At 36.0% G+C, this 22,439-nt stretch overlaps 4 protein-coding genes across 7 annotated transcripts in view; 1 reads left to right on the top strand and 3 right to left on the bottom strand.

Annotated features, from left to right (window-relative positions):
* Window positions 1-231: 231 nt before the first annotated feature.
* On the bottom strand, window positions 232-7,971 carry prtfdc1a (phosphoribosyl transferase domain containing 1a). Of its 2 annotated transcripts, XM_055182103.2 has the most exons (9): window positions 7,817-7,971; window positions 7,584-7,690; window positions 7,144-7,327; window positions 5,808-5,873; window positions 3,827-3,844; window positions 2,328-2,410; window positions 2,080-2,126; window positions 1,884-1,960; window positions 232-828 (listed from the first exon to the last, which is right to left on the bottom strand). In XM_055182103.2, exons 1-9 carry the CDS (start codon window positions 7,850-7,852, stop codon window positions 781-783), a joined length of 666 nt encoding a protein of 221 aa, XP_055038078.2. In that variant the 5' UTR covers window positions 7,853-7,971; the 3' UTR covers window positions 232-780. The 2 variants fall into 2 exon arrangements, with proteins under 2 accessions (XP_055038078.2, XP_055038079.2); XM_055182104.2 differs by lacking the exon at window positions 3,827-3,844.
* A 541-nt stretch (window positions 7,972-8,512) lies between these two features.
* enkur (enkurin, TRPC channel interacting protein) lies at window positions 8,513-11,323 on the bottom strand. Its single transcript, XM_055182101.2, has 5 exons — window positions 10,962-11,323; window positions 10,371-10,516; window positions 9,980-10,203; window positions 9,048-9,194; window positions 8,513-8,888 (listed from the first exon to the last, which is right to left on the bottom strand). The coding sequence occupies exons 1-5, from the start codon at window positions 11,039-11,041 to the stop codon at window positions 8,715-8,717; spliced, it is 771 nt and encodes a 256-aa protein (XP_055038076.2). The 5' UTR covers window positions 11,042-11,323; the 3' UTR covers window positions 8,513-8,714.
* Window positions 11,324-11,353: 30 nt separating this feature from the next.
* On the top strand, window positions 11,354-17,837 carry LOC129426001 (threonine synthase-like 1). Of its 2 annotated transcripts, none has more exons than XM_055182099.2 (2): window positions 11,354-11,423; window positions 12,235-17,837. In XM_055182099.2, exon 2 carries the CDS (start codon window positions 12,258-12,260, stop codon window positions 14,451-14,453), a length of 2,196 nt encoding a protein of 731 aa, XP_055038074.2. In that variant the 5' UTR covers window positions 11,354-11,423; window positions 12,235-12,257; the 3' UTR covers window positions 14,454-17,837. The 2 variants fall into 2 exon arrangements, with proteins under 2 accessions (XP_055038074.2, XP_055038075.2); XM_055182100.2 differs by lacking the exon at window positions 11,354-11,423 and adding an exon at window positions 11,936-12,119.
* A 371-nt stretch (window positions 17,838-18,208) lies between these two features.
* The window catches only part of dpp6a (dipeptidyl-peptidase 6a), a 462,038-nt gene continuing 457,807 nt past the window's right edge, over window positions 18,209-22,439 (bottom strand). For both annotated transcript variants that reach the window (XM_055182097.2, XM_055182096.2), the window contains exon 26: window positions 18,209-22,100. In XM_055182097.2, coding sequence (XP_055038072.2) covers window positions 21,951-22,100 — 150 coding nt within the window. In that variant the 3' untranslated portion in view covers window positions 18,209-21,950. The remainder of the gene's footprint in view (window positions 22,101-22,439) is intronic.

The raw sequence follows: 22,439 nt of genomic DNA, 5'->3' as shown, positions 1-22,439 counted from the left end.
AAAGCAGATTTTTTTTTTTGTTATTGAATCATCAGCTATAAGTTTTCAGTTAGCACAGACAGTCCATTTCCAGCATGTTCATTGCTTGTCAGAGATGGGAGATAACCACAGAAGGTTGTAAAGTAAATCAAACGCTCATGTCTTTTCGTCTGATTGGTTTTAGACTGAGAAACAGGTCAAGCCCCCGGACAGACGCTGGGATAACAGCATGATCTAAAGATTCAATAGAAATGTTTGATAAATCATCTTTATTCGGGAGTGTCCAGATGTTTTTTATTTAGACCCTTTTATATAGATTCTGTGTATATCAATTTTATATTCTGGGACCAATCAGCAAGGCCCAAGTTTATGCCATGTATGTTTTTTCATTATAGTGTCTGAAACCTATATGACAGAAATATGACTTTTTTTTACATATTCTCATATTGTTGTAATTCTGTATGACTAACTAACAAATAAAATTAATAAATTTGGAGCAAATTAAGGGTTTGTAAATGATGACAGAGTTTTAATTTCATGGTGAACTGCACCTTTTAGTATTGGTATGAAATACAGGTACAAAATTGTGGCAAATTTAGAGAAAAATACATTTTTATATGGAGAAGATAAAGCATTAACATATAAAATAGAAAATGCTGTAATCCTACACATCCTATTACTTTGACTTTATCAAATGCATACATTTTATAATTCATCAAACATAATCTTGAAACACACCTTATATATTTAAACAGAATAAGGTATACATTTGTTATGTCAATTCCTCTTGAAACCAGTTTGTTACACTTTATATTTCAGTTTCCCTGTCTCACTGATGACGCAGATGTGCTGTAAAAGAAAAGATTCGCTTGTGAGTCATCCCATAAATAAAGCAGAAAATAAAGCTGTAAATGTATCATTGAAATATGTTTGTCTGTACTATGAAAGATATTTCCCATCACGTTTAATGTTTCTGGGGCCTGGACACGTGATATATGATGCTGATAAAAGTTCTCTAGGAAAGATAAATGCCGTATTTCATGTTCACAAATTCTTGCATAACATATTTCAGTGAAATTCACAAAGTTGTGGTGCAGATTAAGATGAACATGACATCTGTCTGTTATATAATGATATAATGAGCTGTGCTTAAATTAGCAGCTTAAACCAGCTTCATCTTTACCCAAGGCACTGGCTATAATATCACTTTATATACAAATGATTTACTGTGTACAGTTTTATTTGGTTTTCAACTTTCATTTGTCCAAATCTGGTTATGCTCCTCATGAAACTTAATGTTGCCTGTGGTTATGTTGTCACACAGCATTTCAGTCAGGACAGATTTCTTTAAATTTGTTTAACCAAATTAATTTACTGCTGTAAGACGTTTTTGCTGTGGCAGTGTATTTAAAAATAGCTTTGAATGATTTAATATTATTTATTAGATAACCCCATATAATAGCATAAAATGTGACATTTTATAATGAAGGCCATGTTTTAAAAAACAATTAGTTGAATGTGGTTCAGATGTCAGTGCAGAATGTGCCAGTATGAAACCCCTTTGGTGTTGTCTGGTTAAGAATAGGCTGATTTATTTCACACAAAAAATCTGTGTGATGATGCACTGCACTTTATTGACTAAACTGAATGATTACTGTAAATATAAACATGATACGAAATGAGTACTTATGTACTATGGTAATAACTATGATATCCCAAAATGTTTAAAAATACCAAATGTGCAATATGCAACAGTGTATTGCTATGGTACCCTGTCCAAAACTGTAAAAAAAAAGTTAGTACTGCAGTTTATTCAAGGTCAGAAACTTGTACCACAAATGAATCTCATCGTCATCATTTCTAAAAGGTCATGAAATTAAAACTGAGTTGATTTAAGCTCCTACATTGAGGTCTCTGAAGTATTCATTGTAGTCCAGAGCGTAACCCACAACAAAACGATTGGGAATGACAAATCCAACATCTATGTAGAGAAACGCAAATAAAAGCATCAAATGAGACTGATCGTAGCCCTGTTCATTACTCCACAGGTGTATCTGTTGATAATACACTTCCATCCATTCAGTATGCTGAAGTACTCACAGTCTGGGATCATTACATCACAGTGAGGAACGCTCTTCACCAGGAGCCTGAGGAAAGAGACCCAGGACCACATTACTATCACAAACAAAACAAAACAAACAAAAACTCTTGTTTATGTATCACAAGCTTTATCCCTCTTTATCCCTGATATTTTGTCACACACAAAATATCACAAACACACACAGACAGAATGGGACTGAAGCCACATGCGGATGTAAATGTAAAGACTAATGTAAATCTGATCTTACCCGGCAACTTTAACCAGTTTGGGCTGAAAAGTGTTCACATGCTGTAGAAGAGCTCTCATGGTTTTCCCTGTGTCCACTATTGCCTGTGAGAAAAATTATACATTACATTCATATCATGTTTCACTAAAGGACATTGGAAACATCCTTACTGCAATGAAACCTCAAATGTGACAGATCTGGGTAAGTAGTAAAGCAACTCTATATGCATGTATAATGCTTGGAGTCATTCTACATAACAGGTGCCATTTTGGTCTGCAATGTTTGATGAGATGCATGAGGCACAAAGAATGTACTAAAGTGTTTTTTCAAAGTTTAAAGTTATTCATTAATTCAAGTGTTCTTGTTTATATGATAAAATACTATTCTTAAAGATTATTATACTATTTTTAATATTTCACGTGTCTGTTGACAAACAAGATCAAATAAGTTTCAGTTTTTGAAACATATTTTATATGTGTGTCCCAGTTCAGATGAGATACATTTATTCAAAAATATTTTGTAAATATTTTATGATTTGTATGTGTCCCTCAGTTTGACTTTCCACCCCATCACACAAACTTGTATTAGCTATAAATAATCTACTGCACAATTACTGGCATTTTCAATTCAATTCAATTCAATTCAATTTTATTTAAAAAAAGTTTCATTTTGACAATACTTAATTGTTTCAAAGCAGCTTTACATTAATAGGAGCAGTAAAAGCACAGAAAAATGACAGATAGCACAACATAATACATGATAGCATAAGCAGTCAAATTTGCTGCGGCTATGACTCGACATTATAAGCGAGCGTATTAAATCTATGGTAAGTTACCGGCAACCAGCTGCAAGTAACACTGTAATTTCTACGGAATTTTTTTACAGTGTTGATTCTTACACATGGGGGGCAATTTAGCATCTCCAATTTACCTAACCTGCATGTCTTTGGGAGGAAACCAGAGTAATCCCACGCTGACACACGGAGAACATTCAAACTCCACACAGAAAGGCCACCTGACCTGCTGGGGCCCAAACTGAGGAACTTTTTGCTGTGAGGCAACTTTGTTACCAACTGAGCCACTGTGTTTGTAACAGAGCTAATGTACCGCTAAGTACACAGACAAAAGGCCAAATAATGGGTGAGACTTAAGCAACAGTTGATGGGAATAAATTCAACAGTACTGTTAGTTAACAGAACAGCATGTAGTGTGATTGAATGATCAACATGGGTGATTTCACTGTGGAAAATCTCTGATGTAAAATGTGATCTGAAAGGAAAATACCTTTCCCCTCGATTGTTTTCCAGACAAATCCCAGACTACCACTGGGAATTTTACATAATATATTTTTTTAAAACACAAAAACAGAAATACTGAGATTTAAGGCTCTCTTTATTTATTTTTGTTCGTTTTTCAAAATACATTGTCACCTTTTCCTCTTCGTGATAAACTTGAACAGCTTTTTAATTTGTCTGCATAGTTGGTTACACCCAAAATGAAAACACTTGACTTGTTTCTTACCTCCACAATCAAGACATTCTGTGTTGCATGGAAAAAGAGAGAATGTGTCATGAAAGATATCCAACCAACATCAAATAACATGAAATGTTTACAAAGATCTGTATTTCTGTATATACTCCCCCCAGAATGCCATGCACCTCTATTTATTTGTATGTTTTGTTCTCATTTAATAATGGTAATTGTTCCTATATTGAGTGTTTTATTGCATATCATAAGAATGCCATGAGTCATGTGGTCTGGAACTACAGAACTACAAAATTACCCAAAAATACCCTTTCAAAAAGTACACTTTTGCAAAAAAGTTCATATTAGTACCTCAGAGGTAGATACTCTATTGGTAACAGATGTATACATATCTGTTCCTAAATTGTAGATATTATAACCTTTTGCTCCAGAAATAACTTTTTTTGGTTATTTTTAACCATTTTGTCTTTTATAGCAACCTGTAAAAGCTGCCAAATGAAGGAGCTTGCATCTCAATTCAAAGGTTTTGTAGGGCTATATGTTTACAGTATTTAGCAGCTATCATGTGAAGTGTCATGTGAAAGAACAGATACATACAAATACTCAATACAAAAATGTATTATGTTTAAATGTAACACAACTTATAACAAGCAAGTTCTGGTAATACAGACAAAGTCTTAGTCTTACAAGATTTCAGCACGTCTTCCGAGGAGAATAATACAATGATGTGGCTTGTTTTTAAAAAACGCAGACATATGACCAGCGGCACACATGTTTCCCACTCACTGGACTCAATCTGTCCTTTTACACTAAACACGCAAACAGACCAAACCCATCTAATCCAAGCCAAGATCTTCAAACAGATACATAATGACTCTTTAAATTCTGTATAATCATGAAAATCACACAGAAAGTGCTATAGGGAAATTTACAGTATTTTCTGGACTTTAAGTCAAACCTTTTTTCATAGTTTGTCTGGTCCTGTGACTTCTAGTCATGTGCGACTTATTTGTCCAAATTATTTCATATGAACCAAGAGAAACCATTACCGTCTACAGTCCTCTCTATGCTGCTCCTGTATTTATGTAATTCAATGGATTCAGTGATGCGTAATGACTTTGGGACCTTTTTGAACTTGATTTGGCTTGTTGTGTTAACTCAGCCTCCGAGGTATGTTCTGTATGCTATTGTGTATCGTGTAAATAACTGTTTATGTTACTTTAACATGTACAGACATCTATTCAGGCTGCTGTTCTGTGCTATCGTTTAACTGAATAACTTGCCTTTCCAGATTAAATGTCTGTTTTTCGGCTTTTATTTTGTGAAATTGTTTTCTAAATAAACGCGACGTATAGTCCAGTGTGACTTATATATGTTTTTTCCTCTTCAAAACGCATTTTGGACTGATGTGACTTATACTCCGGAGTGACTTATAGTCCGAATATACGGTATACAGTACGTAACTAAGACACAACTAGAGTTGTTTGAAATCATAGATCATAGATCTTGTGCTCAAGAGTTAAGTGTCTATACTGCTCCCTACATATAAATCAGTTCCCTCCTTTAGTCTATGATGTTTTTACGCAATTGTAATAGGTTTAATGCCCAGTCTTTTTACAAAAATAATGCCACATTTCTCCTCAAGTTAATCGATTCTAGACAAATCTCAGTATATGTTGCTCTTTTATGACTTTTAACAAAAGTATGTCTTTATCTCTAAACAATTTTGGATTGGTTTAAGTTTAACCCATGGTTGGGTATACAGTATATGGGAAAACCAACTGTTATTTAAATAAATCTATGCTGGATATTGGTTCAAACCAAAAGCTGGGTTATGGATAACAACACAGCAAAGCTTTATTTATAACCCAACAGCTGGTTCTGTCCAGTATTTAACCAATCATAATCAAGATTGTTTAGTGTGTATTTTTTTTATAAGGGAAAAATTACTAAGTGCACACATAATACATTCTTGTAAGAAATAATCATGGATAAACTTCAAAGTTCATGTGTGTACCTTGCCTTTCAGCATGGAGAGGTCCTCTGGTCCAATAATTTGAAGGTGTTCAGTGGATTGATCATTCTGTAAAACACGCAGAGTGTTAAAAGCTGCCTGCTATGGGCCTGTCAGCACAACTGTCGACACAATCGACTATTATATAGAAAGACACAAGCTGCTATTTATCTGCTGCCTGGAACAATTGGGTCATGTCCTCTTGTCAGGGTCACGCTGATCTTCTGTGAGGGGTTACAGTGGTTCTTTAAAGTTAGAGATGGAGGTTTAGTAATAACTACAGTAGGCCTATATAACACAAAGCTGGGATAGAGGATGGATAACTGAAACATTGGAACAAGACAGGTACAATGTGATTTATCCAGTATATGCTTATTCAGATTACAGTGGCATCATTTTGGGGATTTTTCTCTCACGATATAAAGAGAAGTTCAATTCTAAATTGTATAAACAGCACCATCTTCTGGCCAGCAAATGATTCATTCAATTCAAATGATTGATTTAAAAATAATTTTTGCTATCAAATAAAATAAAAAGATTAGTGTGTAAATTGGTGAAAATTATCGTTATGGATTTTTTATAATTTAAAGGGGTCATATTATGAGACTTTTTTAAGATGTCAAATAAATTTGGTGTCTCCAGACTAGGTATGTGAATTTAGCTAAAATACCATATAGATTTATTATATCATGTTAAAATTGCCACTTTGTAGGTGTGAGCAAAAATGTGGCGTTTTGGGTGTGTCCTTTAACATGCAAATGAGCTGATCTCTGAACTAAATGGCAGTGTAGTGGTTGGATAGTGCAGATTAAGGGGTGGTATTATCCCCTTCTGACATCACAGGGGGAGCCAAATTCCAATTACAGTGGTGGCTGGTGACTTCAGGACACAGGATCTCTCGAAACGCAGGACACATATTTTGGAAAAAGGAACCACACACATGATTCTCCGAACACGTGTTTTGAATTAGCACCCCTTGGATGAGGAGTCACGAGCCGCCACTGTTCAGTTACCTTTTTTTTTAAATAAGATAAAATAACTAAAATTAAGATATTTCTTACTGTATTTTCTAACTAATATACATCTTTAGTTATGCCTTTAGAATATTTGCAGAATTCTACAACATGCAACTTTTAAATTTGAATACATTTGTACCTGTAACATTGAGACAGCATTAGAGCACCATCTGCTGATGACAGCTATACTTACTAAGAACAAATCAAACTGTTTCAAAATATTAAAAGTATTGTACTCGCCCAAAATATAGTTTGTATTGAAAAAGATGACATGGGATTTAGGTTGTGTGCTATCAGTATGAAAGATCTGCGTGTTTCCTCACCAGATAGCTCTTAAATCGGATGAACTCTACTCTGGTGGTCAGTCTTCTGTTAGTGCTGCGGCTCTGAGCTTTAATGGACTCCACCAGGTCAGAACAGAACTTATATCCACCCTTTAAAACACACAGAACCATCATGTCCTGGTGGCCAATGTCTCCAAGAATGTCTCTGGCCAGGCATTCAATCCTACAAATCACATTAGTGAAAAAATGTCACAAAAAGGTTAGGTCATGTGACTTTGTAAATGCAATTAAAGGGTCACATGCATGATACAATACAATTATTCAAAAAATGCTATATTATTTAAAACTGTTTTAGCCAAATAAACAAATGTACATTTATCATAAACGTTCTTTCCAGACCAAATTCTACTCTCTTATTTCATAAGAACTGTCTCATTTATATTTATTTCTGCTATAGTAAATGTTGAAGCAGTGTTTACCTGTTCATAATGACTCCATGAGGGATGTACACACAATCCAGGTCACCACTGTAATGCTCAGGATAATTAAACAACTCTAAACTGTAACCTGGCCAGTCATCATTAATCTGCAATACAAATAATCAAAGACAAAAATAGCTGTATGCTTTTATTAATTAGATTTACTGCAATAAAAATGTCCTTTAATATTATTGCAATTTTATTAAATAAAATCTATGTTAAAATATATTTACCACGATCGCATGTATATTTCCCTGGTCATCTGCCATGTTAGTAGTTATATGGGTGAAGAAGAAATGAACTGTGGTACTTCTTAAAAAGAGGAGGAGCTGTTGTGTTTCCACCCTCGCTACATGACTTCATGTTGTGTGTTTCAAATTATTCCTCAAATATGAAACAATAATTTAATATTCATGTTACTTCTGTTCTCAATAACAAAATGTTAATGAAATTTATTTACATATGAGCAAACTATTACCAGTAAGCAACTATAATTATTTAAATAACAAATAAAATTTATTTTGCTAACTTCATAGCAACACTAAGTTAAAGACAAAGTATATTGCTCATTGTCGATTTACGCATTAACTAATGTTAACCAATGAAATCCTATTGGAAATTGTTTCGAATGTTTCATATAGATTCAATGAATTGTGTTTTGTTATGTAAGCTGAAGTCATTAACATAAAACTGATACATTAAACACAACTAAATGTTGATAATAAAAATGATTTATTGCTTTTCTGAATGTAGACACAAATGTTCTTAACAATTCTCATTAGGGGAAATATTGGGCAGAATGACCTGTAGAGTAGATTTTTAAACACAGATATTAACACATTAATAACAACAACAACCAATATATGCAATAATGTATATATGCAATAATGCATTATATATATATATTAGCAATAACAACTTCCATTCAATTACATCTACAATGATTTGACTTTATTATAACCATTTAGTGTAAGGTTGTAAAGCTTAAATAGACATTTTTCAATCTATTGTCATTTGTTTCTGAGAGATTGGAAAGAACAGGCAAAGATATGGTGGCAGTTTAACATGTTTCAAATATTTTTTGTTCTTATTCTCAGTCATACAAAGTTCTGAATCTAGATAACATCCCCCTCAGTAATTAGCAATGTAGATGGTTTTGTGTCGCTCAATCAGCTCAATGTCTCTCTCCAGCTGCTTCATTTCCAGCTCCAGACGCTCCTTCTTGTATTTTTTAGGGGTTGTATCAATGACAACAGAGAGACCCTGATACTGGTGATGAAGATCATCCAAGTTCTTCCTCAGAGCCTGTGAACGAATCAAGTTTAATTGTCACTTACACAGCGTCCTTACAGCCAATATAATATTAATGGGAAAATAGATGTATCCAATACAATTTGGAAATCCATGAACACAAAACGAGAAACGAGAAAAGTTCAAAAGGAAAGCAAAACACATTCAGTTTACCTGTAGGATGTTTTGACGTTCGGCGTCGGCCAGCTGTTTCATAGCACCGTCTCTCATTCGATCCTTCACATAGTTGTTGTATTGCTCCTGAGCCTTCCTCACCTCCTCTTTGCGCTGCAGCAGATACTCTGGAGTTTGGCCATAATCCTGACACAGACATAACACAACAAGGACATTTATCTACAGTCAAATCTACAGTATTTTATATGACCCTTGAGTGAAGCACACAAACAAAGATGGGTTAAACATTGCTTCAGAGAATCCTGTAGTGTCCTGACGAAAAGCGATTTTAAGATAAATGCTCTTCAGTATGATGAGACACATAAATAAGATATCCTCTAGAGTAAAAAAAGAATCCAATAATATTAATACAAATTTAACCACGGACACAACTCAGGATATATGAATACAGTAAGATGATATAATCAACCTTATGGCCTCCACAGTCACAAAATCTCAATCCAATAGAGCATCTAATATGCACCAAAATATAAAAGCAATGTCAAATGACTGTCAGCTATTTAATATTCAAAATAATTCAAAATATTCAAAGGAGCGGAGTGAATTATTTTGCTTAAACCACCGTTACCATAAACATTGATCTGGTGGTTATTTTTATTTTAAGACATTTGACAGATCAGGTGTGCAATTACAGAAAAATAATCCTGTGAAAACATTTATCAACCAATAAGAATAAAGCATTCAACAGCCCTGTGGTATAATATGACATAAACAATTAAAGCCCTTCTATAGGAAAAAACCCTGTAAGAACAAGGTGTACCTTATAAAGTGTTCAGTAAGTTTGTATTTACATGTAAATATGTCTATATTCTAAAAACAAATAAGGTGTAGACGACATTTATGTATAGGATTAAACAAATGTAAAGTAAAGTATGGGAACACATCATACTACCATGTTTTTCTTTTCTCACCTTCTTCTTAATGTATTTTGGGACAAGACCAGAGTTTTCCAGGAGTTTTTTGTCTCCCTTCTTGGTATCAGCATAAGTAGGTTGAGGTTTCTTGGGGAGTGCCATGATATTTTCAATGGCGTTGGTTTTAATAAAGTTCTTATTGCTGTGGATACCCATGAGTGGCCTGTCTGTTCTTGCAGGCACTGGTGGTTTATTCGCATCTTCATATTTGAAGGATTTTTCTGTAACATGAAATAATATTAAAGTGAATGGGTCTCAACACATCTGTACTTAAAAATAAATATGCATTATTTCAGCTAAATTAACCTCTTAAAGTAAGATTGGATGTTACGATGTTCAGATTAGATTTACTATTAAAAATAAAAAACAATAAAACCGGAACATATACTTTCAGGAAGTTTAGGCTCCTTGGAGTGCTTCAGTAGATATTTCTGTGGAGATGGCACATCCACCTGTGCTGGTCCCATTGTTTTATTGGAGGCTTTGTTTATCTCTTTCTCTATTTTCACTTGCTCTCTGAATTTTGACATATACCTAAAGAGAAGAACATTATTATATAATCAGCATAAAAAATACATTCATATTGTAATTTTAACTTTCCAAACACTCAAACAGGACAAATACAAAAAAGGTGCTAGAGTGGGTTAATCTTTTTTCTATTTAAATCAGTATATATTTACCTTATATTGTCATAAGATATTTTAAAATCAATACATTTCTTTTGTGCCATTATTACTGCAATGTCTTTCTACTTCATTCTCAATTATGATTTTTATCAGATACAAACTAACGTTATTGATATATCAGACGTAGGCTAATGTTATTTATTTTATTGCAATATCACTCAGATCTACCCGAATATAAAATCAGACAATTAAAAAGCTGTCAGTTTACTGTTTTACTACAGTTAGGGCACACAACAATTAAAAACCCCACAATAGTGAACAGTTAAATAAAGTTAAATCGATCTGTACGTTACCTGGGTGATATGATGGGTTTCTCCTCCTCTCTGGGAATGAGATTATAGATGCTCTCTGGTGGAATGATAATGTCACTCATAATGACAACAATAAAGAAAATAATTCTATAAAAACAGAGAAAAGATAAAGCAGTAGTTTTCAGACTGGGTTTTATGAGATGTGTGATGGCCGACGACACCCGTGTTGTTTACTACACGTCTCTATAACAACCGCTGCATAGCAACATTAAACAGGTTACATTTTCATATCTTCCGTTTTTTATATATAAACTTTTTAAATATTTTACTTCAAAAACATCTCCGTTTAAAAGAAAATATTCGCGATTAATTTTCAATTTATTTTAGGGAACGATAAACGCAAACGGTCCCTTAGCTGTTGCCGTACTGAGTGACGCGATTTGTTTACACAGCACATGCTGCAGTATGTAGCGTCTTGTTCAGAGCTCTTTTACTGGGGTGAATGTGAGTGTGTGATGCCTCAATTTTAGCGTATCGGTCCACAAAACGTTGTGTTTTACTTAAACATGTTTTCAAAACTTAAAACACGTTTTTGAGATATCAGTGTAAATGTTTTATAACAGCACGTGCACACATCATACACAGCAGCATTGTCATAACTGCATAAAATACTCATCAGTATATCTAGATCTATTATGCGTTACATCTGATATATATATTTTAATTTCTGCTCATTTTATTCATTTTGAACAATTTTCACACTTAAATAATTTGCCAGAACTATCTGAACATATAATTCAATGTTTATATGCAAAACAAGTGTGTGATTGAGCCATTATGTTCCCTTCCTTTTTAGATAGATATAAACAAATTTCACACCACATCACAAGTGTTTAATAAAAACACGACACTGTTGCTATTAAATGAAAGACGGTTTCAGCAGTAACAACATAAACAAGCGGCTTTTGGGGTCAACTCCGCGAAGAATAAATAACAACAAAGTCCTTTTAAAGTAGTTTATTTATATAACAAGCAAAATAAACAACACGTAGATTACATAGGAACCCAAAACATTTGTTATTTTCGACGAGGTATTTGTTTCAGTTTCAGCAACTAGTCAGACCATTGAACAAACGGAAACCGGAAGTAAAGTTTGGACCAGATGCTTATCGCGTCACCGCACATGCGCCCGATGAAACGGTCTATACACATGCATTTTATTAATATGTTAAACAATATGTATTTTAAGTGCCATTACTAATCTACAGTACTTGTTTTTACATGATTGTTTTAATTATGTAATCTTGCTTTTCAGAGATTATAATCCTTTGTGCCAAGATGATCTCTGCAAATATCTGTCAGCGGTTGGGCAAACTGAGAAATCTCAGGACTCGCCTGTTATTTTTTCCACTTGGTTCTTCATACTTCACCACAGCATGGTTATCAAACCAAATCTCGAAACCTGATAAAATGAACATTATTCTGATGGGTCCTCCAGGAGCGGGGAAGACCAGCGTTGGACGCATTGTGGGATGCCGTTTAGGAATGCCCGTTATTGATATTGATGATGATGTTCTTGAAAGGACATGGGGAATGAGTGTAGCGGACAAACTCTCAGAGGTCGGTGGAGATCGTTTCATCGAAGAAGAAGGTAAAGCAGTTTGTGGATTTACTGCTACAGGAAGCGTCATATCGCTGACTGGCTCCAATCCACTGCATCAGGACTCCATGCAGCATCTGAAACGCTCTGGACTGGTTGTCTATCTGGATGTGGATGCAGACGATATCATGCAGAGACTCACTAACATGAAGGTGAATAGGATTGTGGGTCAGGATGCTGGCGTTTGTATGCGAGACATATTACGGTACAGGAACCAGTTTTATGAGAAATGGTTGGATGCACGAGTACTTTGTGGAAGAGGAGACTCGGTGGAGGACGTGGCAAAAAAAGTGCTCAAAACTTTGGATAGATATAATGACTCTGAATCAGAGAGTTTCATTTCAACCAGGAGCAAAAAGGATGTGGCAAGCGATCCTAAATTCTTTAGTGAAGTTGTTGTGGAGGGTCTTGCACCAGACGGAGGGCTTTACGTACCAAAGAACGGATTTCCCAAAATAGAACCGTCGGAATGGTTGAGAATAGCCAACATGCCATATGCCACGAGAGCTCTGGCTATACTGGAAAACTGTATTCATCCTATGGATTTGTCTCCTGTAGAACTGAGCACAATGCTGCATCGTGCCTATGGGCAAAATTTTAGTAATAAATCAGTGGTACCTCTTAAACACCTTACAGGCAATCAATATATTCTTGAGCTTTTTCACGGCCCCACTGCCTCTTTTAAAGATCTCGCACTGCAGTTAATGCCACAGCTGTTTGCTCACTGCCTTCCACCAATGTGCAACTACCTCATCCTAGTGGCCACATCTGGAGATACCGGTGGTGCGGTGCTGAATGGGTTCAGTAATCTTAAAGACACCGACCTGGAGAGGATAGGAGTACTGGTATTTTTCCCAGAGAATGGTGTGAGTGAAATCCAGAAACTACAGATGACCGGATTTCAAAAGGGCAATGCCAGGTCCATCGGCGTCTTATCCGACTTTGACTTCTGCCAGAAGTCCATTAAACGTATGTTTGGGGACTCGAGCTTGACGGGCCACATAGCTGTGGAGTATGCAACGGTTCTCAGTACCGCAAACTCCATCAACTGGGCTCGATTGCTACCACAGGTGGTGTATCACTGCTCAGCCTACATGGACTTGCTTAAAAACCGAGTGCTGACGTTTGGGGATCCTATTGATGTTTGCATCCCTACTGGAAACTTTGGCAATGCCATGTCAGCCCTATACGCAAAACAGATGGGAATCCCGATACGGAAGGTCATATGCGCAGCCAATCGTAACTGTGTAATATCTGATTTTATTGCTAGCGGAGAGTATGATCTTCGAGGCAGGAAGCTGCTTGTTTCAAACTCTCCTGCTATTGATATTTTAAAGTCCTCTAATCTGGAAAGGTTTATCCATCATGTATCCGGTGGGGATGGTCATCTTGTGAGAGACCTGTTCTTTAATCTGGAGAAAGATCAGGTTTTTAAAGTGTCTGAGGCTTTACTGCAGAAAATAAATCTGGAAGTTGAAGCAGGCTGGTGCTCTGAAGACGACTGCTTGAAAGCCATTCATGACGTGCACAAGAGAACGGGCTACATAATGGATACGCACACGGCGGTTGGCAAAGTGGTCGCCAGCCGTATACATGACAATACCTGTCCACTTGTGTTATGCTCGACAGCACACCATGGGAAGTTTGCCCCAGCTGTGTTAAAAGCCCTTCAGTGTCAAAATATCCCACAGGACCCTATTGAACAGTTAGACAAACTCTGCACCATTGGAGGTCAACAACAAATGCATGAAGCTTTGCTGAAGTGCCTGAGAAACAGCAGAGATCATCCATATAAAATATGTCAGGCTGACTTTAATGTGCTGTCAGAAGAAGTAGAAACTATGATACAAGATTCCTTTATGAAAGTGCAGTAAGACCTACAAATGACTAGATGGTTTGTCTTAAAACATCAAACATAAGACATGTGCTTTCATTGTCACTTACCTTTGTTGTGCTTGTGAAGTCCACAAAGCTTTTGAGTGTCTCATTTGTTATTTAAAGGTTGGAAAGGGTGATCTAACCTCTGTGTCCTTCTGTGAAGCCCTTCTGTGTACTACTCAAGAGTCCATGCTGTATATCCTTCTGCACACAGTTAATGGATGCAAAGTCTGTGTTGTATAGTTCAGGCGTTTTCAAATTGTGGGTCGGGACCCACATATGGGTCACACAGTGAGATATTATAGGTTGTCTATTGCGGAAAATAACTCCAAAAAGGTTTAGTCCAATTAATAACTAGCAATGACAAGGATTTTTATACTGCTATTAATCTTACATTATATTTATAAAATGGAAAATAAAAAAACTACTTAATTAGAAAAAAGAAAAAAAAATGTGTTTTGGTCATATTTACATTTAAAAATATGTTGGTGGATCCCAAAGTGGGTCGCAAGATGAAAAGTTTGGAAACCTCTGCAAAGTTATATAAATTATAATTGCATACAATATACAATATTTGAATATTTTTGTTCCTACAAAGTATTTTGGAAAATAAATGATTGGAACTGTAATGTCTTTATAAAAGCATAACACAGTTTCTCGACCGTTGAGCCAAAAACATGCATGCTACTTGGGGATTCACGTAACCCAGGGGTGGGCAACTCCTGGTCCTGAGGGCCAGTGTCCCTGCAGAGTTTAGCTCCAATCAAACACAGCTGAAAAATCTAATTGAAGTCTTCAGGACTGTTTGGAAATGACATTCAGGTGTGTTCGATTAAGGTTGAAGCTAAACTCTGCAGGACTGTGGCCCTCTATGCCCACCCCTGATGTAACCACTTTCAGTTCCAGGGCCTGATTGTGTCTCTTTTGAGCATTTGGGGAAATGCATTTGAAATGGATCAAAAAAGTGTCCTAAAACAAGAACGGGTATTAAAGGGGACATTCCACAAGACGTTTTTAAGATATTAAATAAATCTTTGATGTCCCCAGAGTACATATGTGAAGTTTTAGCTCAAAATACCATATAGGTAATTTATTGTGGCATGTTAAAATAGGCACTTTATCAGCAGATGGAGAACATTGTGGAATAAAATAAAGACTTTTAGGTCTCATGCTGCCAGTGTTTTAAACAGGTACAATGATTTCCAGCATATTACAATAAATGACACTTCCACAAACACTCAGAAGTTTACTTTTTGACCAAACCACACGAGCACATTTAAATGATCTGTAATAAAACAACACGTTTAATGCTTAAACTTTAGAGAAACAGATCAAATGACATGTTTAAGTTTATTGTGTATGATTGAACACATTTCGCGTTTCTGTCAGTCTCTCACTCTCTATCTTGTAACTCCTAGTATTCATTTGAAACTTCAGACAAACATTAAACAACATATTTATGCTTATTGTGTATGATAGTGAATACATGTTCTCTCACTCTGTCTCGTGTGCATTAATCCTCGTGTTCATAAACTTCAGAGAAACATATTAAACAACATACTTGAAAGCGAACCGTCATGGTGCTCTCTCTCTCTTGTTCGTTTGCTCACCTGCTCTCTCTCTCTCTTGCACTAAGGTAACGTTCTTAAACCTTTAGAAATACCATTAAAAAGGTATATGATTGTAGGCTACTGTTTGTGTTTGAGGGAATACAAACGTGTCGTGCTGTCAGTCATTCTTTCGAGGTAGTGTCATGGTTGGCTAGCGGAGTTAAAGGGGCGGTATCATTATAAAAAGATCCCCTTAATACGTCATGGGGGGAGCGAAATCCGAATGACCTATTTATTCACATGCTTGCAGAGAGAGCCTTACCAAAATAAAGTTACAGGGTTGCTATATTTCATGTTTTCTGGGTTGGTAGAAGCACTGGGGACCCGATTATAGCACTTAAACATGGAAAAAGTCTGATTTTTTTATGGAATGTCCCCTTTAATCTTTTATGAAAGGTTTTGATTTAACTTCAAATGTTGACTAGTATATTTCTGCTTTCCATGGATGCATAAAATGTATTTTGAATGTACAAATCTGATCTTGTAATGTGAATTGTGCTTTGCCTTTCTGATTTCTGAATGTTTTTTATGAAACTGTTCTGGCTCCATAGGGATCTAAATATTTTTTAATTCAATAAATATTAAGGATATTTGAAACCCCCCTCATTTAAAGTTTCTTCCTAAAAAAATTGAGCTTGGCATAACTACAAAGATGTATATATTGGTATTTAAAATAATTTTCAGTAATGTTGTGGCCCTATTGGATGTTTGTAGTTGATTTATATGAAACTTATAATTTACAGCAGATCAATTTTGGTGTACTATTTTAGCCTTTTTCATAAATAAATGCAGACTCGTGAAAACCTCATCACCATTTTAGCATATTAAACATAACATACACTAAACAAAATTATAAACACAACACTTTTGTTTTTGTCCCCATTTTTCATTAGCGTTTTCAGGAATGTTTCCAGTTTCTGGCAAAGGAGAAGTGCTCCCTAACACAGATTTAGACAGATTTGTGATACATTTTTGAGAGAAATAGGTCTTTTGTGTACATAGAAAAAGTCTTTCAGTTTAGCTCATGAAAAATGGGGGCAAAAACAGAAGTGTTGCTTAATAATTTTGTTCAGTGTAAACATTTACACTACACAGAATGGATGAATTTCATGTAATCTTTTTATGTACTGTTATGTATTTATTTCATTGATAATTAGTTACCATTATATGTTTGTTTATTATTGGTTTTGCTGTTTTTTATGTTTATTATTTGACAAGTCAACCTCAAATATTGTGATTCATCAGGTTGTCATATTCAAAATGGACACAAGATGGCAGTATAGTTACACGAACGCTGTTCAGAATCTGTTATGCACACAATATTTCTTGCAGGGATGCAAACTCACAGCTTAGCCTTTTTATATATATTTTTACAGGATAAAAATGTTTTCTGTTTTAATCCGTTTGTTAAGTTTCTAATCCATTTTATACATATTTAACCCTAAAGTACCCTTTTCAAATTATCATAATTATTCAAATGTTTAATATTTTGCATAACACAACTTGTAAATGGTAAATGCAGCTGCAAGCTGAGGAGTTTGCGTTCTTGTTCCTGGCAGTGAATGAGTCAAATGTGTTAAAAACAATGATTTAAACTCTTTTACTTACCACTCATTTGTTACAGAATGAAGATAAAAGTTTGGTCTTGACTGTATGCCAAGCATAAATGTATATGCATACAAAAAGTGAATGTTGTGCAAAATAAACTGCATAAATAATTAACACATTATGAAGGTAACCTTTGTCAGCCTTCACATAATTGATTCTACCTATTTTAAATATTCATAATCATTAATAATTCAAACAGTATTCACATAATTAATTATCATCAAGCAAGACACTTCAACACCGAAGGCTTTCAGTTTATTTTGGTTACTTACATATTCATCCCTTTCTCTCCAAGTGAGGATCAAAATAACTGAAGTGATGATAAAATAGTTTGTATTCTGACATTCGCCAAAAAATGCTTCTCGCTCAGTTAATAAACAGCAATCCCACCATACTCTTGGTCCCCGTGATTTGTTTCACTTGATTTCAGTTTGTAATAACCTTGACTTTCACCACACTATTTTTAGAAACAGGAACAAAATACCATCAAATGCTTTATGTACAAGAAACACTCAGATATTCAGAGACTAAAATGATATTTGAGAAACATTTATACATCAAGCAGACAAGATTGGGATCTTACCCACAAAACTACTCCGAATGAAATGCAGTTTGGCAAGGAACATTCAAGCCGTCAAAAATACTATGCAGGTATTTTTAAAAAGTAGCTTTTGACTCGGACATGCGCTATGAATGCATCAAGATTAAACATGAACATCTCATTCAAACAAAATAAGACATTTCATACTCTAGAGCTTTTATATGCAAAATGTACAACCAACAATTGTTAATATACAGTACTGTGCAAAACATTGAGACTATTGAGAGAAATACTATTGATGACTATTATAACTAAAATGAAGAAACTGAGTTGGCCACTTCTATGACTGTAATCATTTGCACAGTACTGTATTTCCTACCCAGTCTCCTGAGGATGCGTAATAGCAAGATGTGTAAGTGTAAAAGTAATGTTTTCCCCAAAAATTTAAATTCTGTCATTTCCTCATTCCCATGTCGTTTCAAACTTATATGACTTTATTCCCTTTATCTAAAAAGATCTTTGAAAGAATGTTCAAGCTGCTCCTTTCCATACAATGACATTGTCAAACAATAGCATAAAGATTTTTATGAAAGTACAGTATAAAGTTAGTAGTTTGTATACTTTCTACACATTCAAGATTTCAGAGATATTGTATGCGGTATGCAAGCTATTCAAATTTTGGCCACAAAAAAGATAATTTTTGGCTTTTCATGGACTATGTTTATCCATCCCCACTTGCATATGTGACCCTGGACCACAAAAACCAATCATAAGAGTCAATTTTTGAAATTGAGATTTACAGATCATCTTAAAGCTTAATGAATGGCTTTCAATTGGTGTATGGTTTGTAAGGATAGCAATATTTGACCAAGATACAACTATTTGAAAATCTGGAATTTGAAGGTGCCAAAAAAAATATATATATTGAGAAAATCTTTAAAGTTGTCATAATTTGTCCTTATTTCTAATGATAAATAAAGTTTTAATATATTTATGATAGAAAATTTAAAAAAAAGATATCTTCATGGAACATGATCTTTGCTACTAATATACATGTGTTACTTATGACTTATGGTTTTGTGGTCCAGGGTCACATTCACTCACCTAAAGGATTATTAGGAACACCTGTTACATTTCTCATTACTGCAATTATCTAATCAACCAATCACATGGCAGTTGCTTCAATGCATTTAGGGGCGTGGTCCTGGTCAAGACAATCTCCTGAAGTCGAACTGAATGTAAGAATGGGAAAGAAAGGTGATTTAAGCAATTTTGAGCGTGGCATGGTTGTTGGTGCCAGACGGGCCGGTCTGAGTATTTCACAATCTGCTCAGTAACTGAGATTTTCACACACACAACCTAAATTTCTAGGGTTTACAAAGAATGGTGTGAAAAGGGAAAAACATCCAGTATGTGGCAGTCCTGTGGGCGAAAATGCCTTGTTGATGCTAGAGGTCAGAGGAGAATGAGTCGACTGATTTAAGGTGATAGAAGAGCAACTTTGACTGAAATAAGCACTCGTTACAATCGAGGTATGCAGCAAAGCATTTGTGAAGCCACAACACGCACAACCTTGAGGAGGATTGGCTACAACAGCAAAAGACCCCACCGGGTACCACTCATCTCCACTACAAATAGGAAAAAGAGGCTACAATTTGCACGAGCTCACCAAAATTGGACAGTTGAAGACTGGAAAAATTTTGCCTGGTCTGATGAGTCTCGAATTCTGTTGAGACATTCAGATGATAGAGCAAGAATTTGGTGTAAACAGAATGAGAACATGGATCCATCATGCCTTGTTACCACTGTGCAGGCTGGTGGTGTTGGTGTAATGGTGTGGAGGATGTTTTCTTGGCACACTTTAGGCCCCTTAGTGCCAATTGGGCATTGTTTAAATGCCACGGCCTACCTGAGCATTGTTTCTGACCATGTCCATCCCTTTATGACCACCTACTTCCAGCAGGATAATGCACCATGTCACAAAGATCAAATCACTTCAAATTGGTTTCTTGAACATGACAATGAGTTCACTGTACTAAAATGGCCCCCACAGTCACCAGATCTCAACCCAATAGAGCATCTTTGGGATGTGGTGGAACGGGAGCTTCGTGCCCAGGATGTGCATCCCACAAATTTCCAGCAATTGCAAGATGCTATCCTATCAATATGGGCCAACATTTCTAAAGAATGCTCCCATAACCTTGTTGAATCAATGCCACGTAAAAATTAAAGCAGTTCTGAAGGCGAAAGGGGGTCAAACACAGTATTAGTATGGTGTTCCTAATAATCATTTAGTTGAGTGTATATTGTATGGAAAAGAAAGTGTGAACATTCTGCTTAACATCATTTGTGTTGTTCGATCCATCCACTGAGATCCTTAGACGCTTTAGTTAAACAGAAGCAAGACGAGTTTAAAGAGACATGAGGATGAGTAAATATAATACTTTAATACTCATTATTCTCAATGTATGTACAGATTTTTCGGGCATGTGTTTGTAAAACAGATGTATTACAAACTGGCTTTTGATGCCCTCTAATAGGTTTTAGCTTAATACTGAGGTAATGTTGAAATCATACATTTTCATTTCATGCTCCATTACTTGATTCTTAAGTGAATGGAAAACCACTATTAGCAGGACGCAGCGTGAGTTTGCTTATGTTGACAATAAAACAACACTACAGTAGCTTACACATGCACAAATAAAAGTATGATGCAAACATAATTTACTAACAACAGTGTCATCAAAATCCTATTACAGTTGATGCATTTCGTAAATGCAAGTACAGACATTTTGTCCATCAATCAAACAGAAGAGTTTAATGACTCGTGTTATTTATAAGGAGGCTCCTTGTATAAGTGTAAGGATTGTCTGCCCCCATAATAAGGCACAGTGACTAAATCATGATACAGTAGTGTGCTTTCTCTAGCACTGACAGACCATCACTTAAAAAAAAAAACACACACACACGCTAAGAAGTCTGATCAACAGTCTTATAAAACTGTCATGGTCGCAAGAATGGTAATCGTTTTTGCTCCCCTTTAGCTTGATGAGATTTTCCGCAATGAATAAACACCATCTAAATACACACTTGAGGTTATAAGATTTCCACGCTTGAACACTGAAAACAAGTTTTATCGATACCCGAGTGAATGTTTTCATGTGCGACTTTACATTGCAACACCAGACACGAGCACAACTGGACATGAGAAGATCCACAAATGACACGTTCTCTCTACAACACCCAACGTCCGTTAGCGAAACACCGAATATCTATTTGAAACAAACACCAAATGACCCATCCGTCCTGCTGTTTCAACTCCAGGTATTGTGCGGTTAAGCCTCGAGTCTCCTGTGAGTTTCACAGCTTATTGGGATTCAAAGCCCATCACACTCAGCACCGGGTTAATATCACAGCATCTCATCCGTCAACGTGATGGACAGATCGGAGACTGCGTCTTCTTCATAACCTCCTCGTGAGCTCATAACTGGCCTGCCGGGTCGAGAGAGATGGCGTGGCGCCGGCCACGTGCCACGCCGTGTGGCGGTTCGTGGATGGAGAGAGCGTATGAGGAGCAAGAGCATGAGGCAGGGCAGTCTCAGAGTCAGCATGCTACACCGGAGGTGCGGAGGGACCGTTGAGAAGGAAACTGAAGGACGGCTGAAATCTATGGGTTGCATATTATGTAGCAAAAGGAGCTGGCTTTGTGCTCGGATATGACACGGTCGGGTGTACTAACCCTCTTCTTCGCTCTCCTCCTCTAGTGCCTCCTCAAACACTCGGTCTGGGAGTCTGAAACACTCCTCGAAGAAGTTGACCAGCGACTGACTGAGGTGCTGCCGCGTTCCCTCGTTGTGAATGAAGTGAGCTTCATCTGGGTAGATCTAATGAACGACAGAACATCAAACAGTCAGATGTTATACTGCAAACAAAAAAGCTTGCACACTTTTTAAAAATCTGGCTAAATCCGAAAGAACCTTCGTCTGAATGGTTCTTTGTGAAACCAGAAAGGGTTTTTCAATGGCACTGCAGTGAAGACGCTTTTAAGCACCTTTATTTTTAAGAGTGAAGTAGGCGTGTGAGTGGGTAATGTGGGAGTTGAAATGCTGTTAAGATAAGTGCTATGCTGTGCATCTTCAATTTTAATATAGTGAAGCAAAAGAGTCTCAAAAGTTCTCACTATAGCTGTGTCCCAATTGACCTATGGCTTAAGCCATGCCCCC

This window comes from Misgurnus anguillicaudatus, chromosome 25, assembly GCF_027580225.2.
Source record: "Misgurnus anguillicaudatus chromosome 25, ASM2758022v2, whole genome shotgun sequence".
NCBI classification, from domain to species: Eukaryota; Metazoa; Chordata; class Actinopteri; order Cypriniformes; family Cobitidae; genus Misgurnus; species Misgurnus anguillicaudatus.
This window is presented reverse-complemented; position numbering and strand designations above follow the sequence as displayed.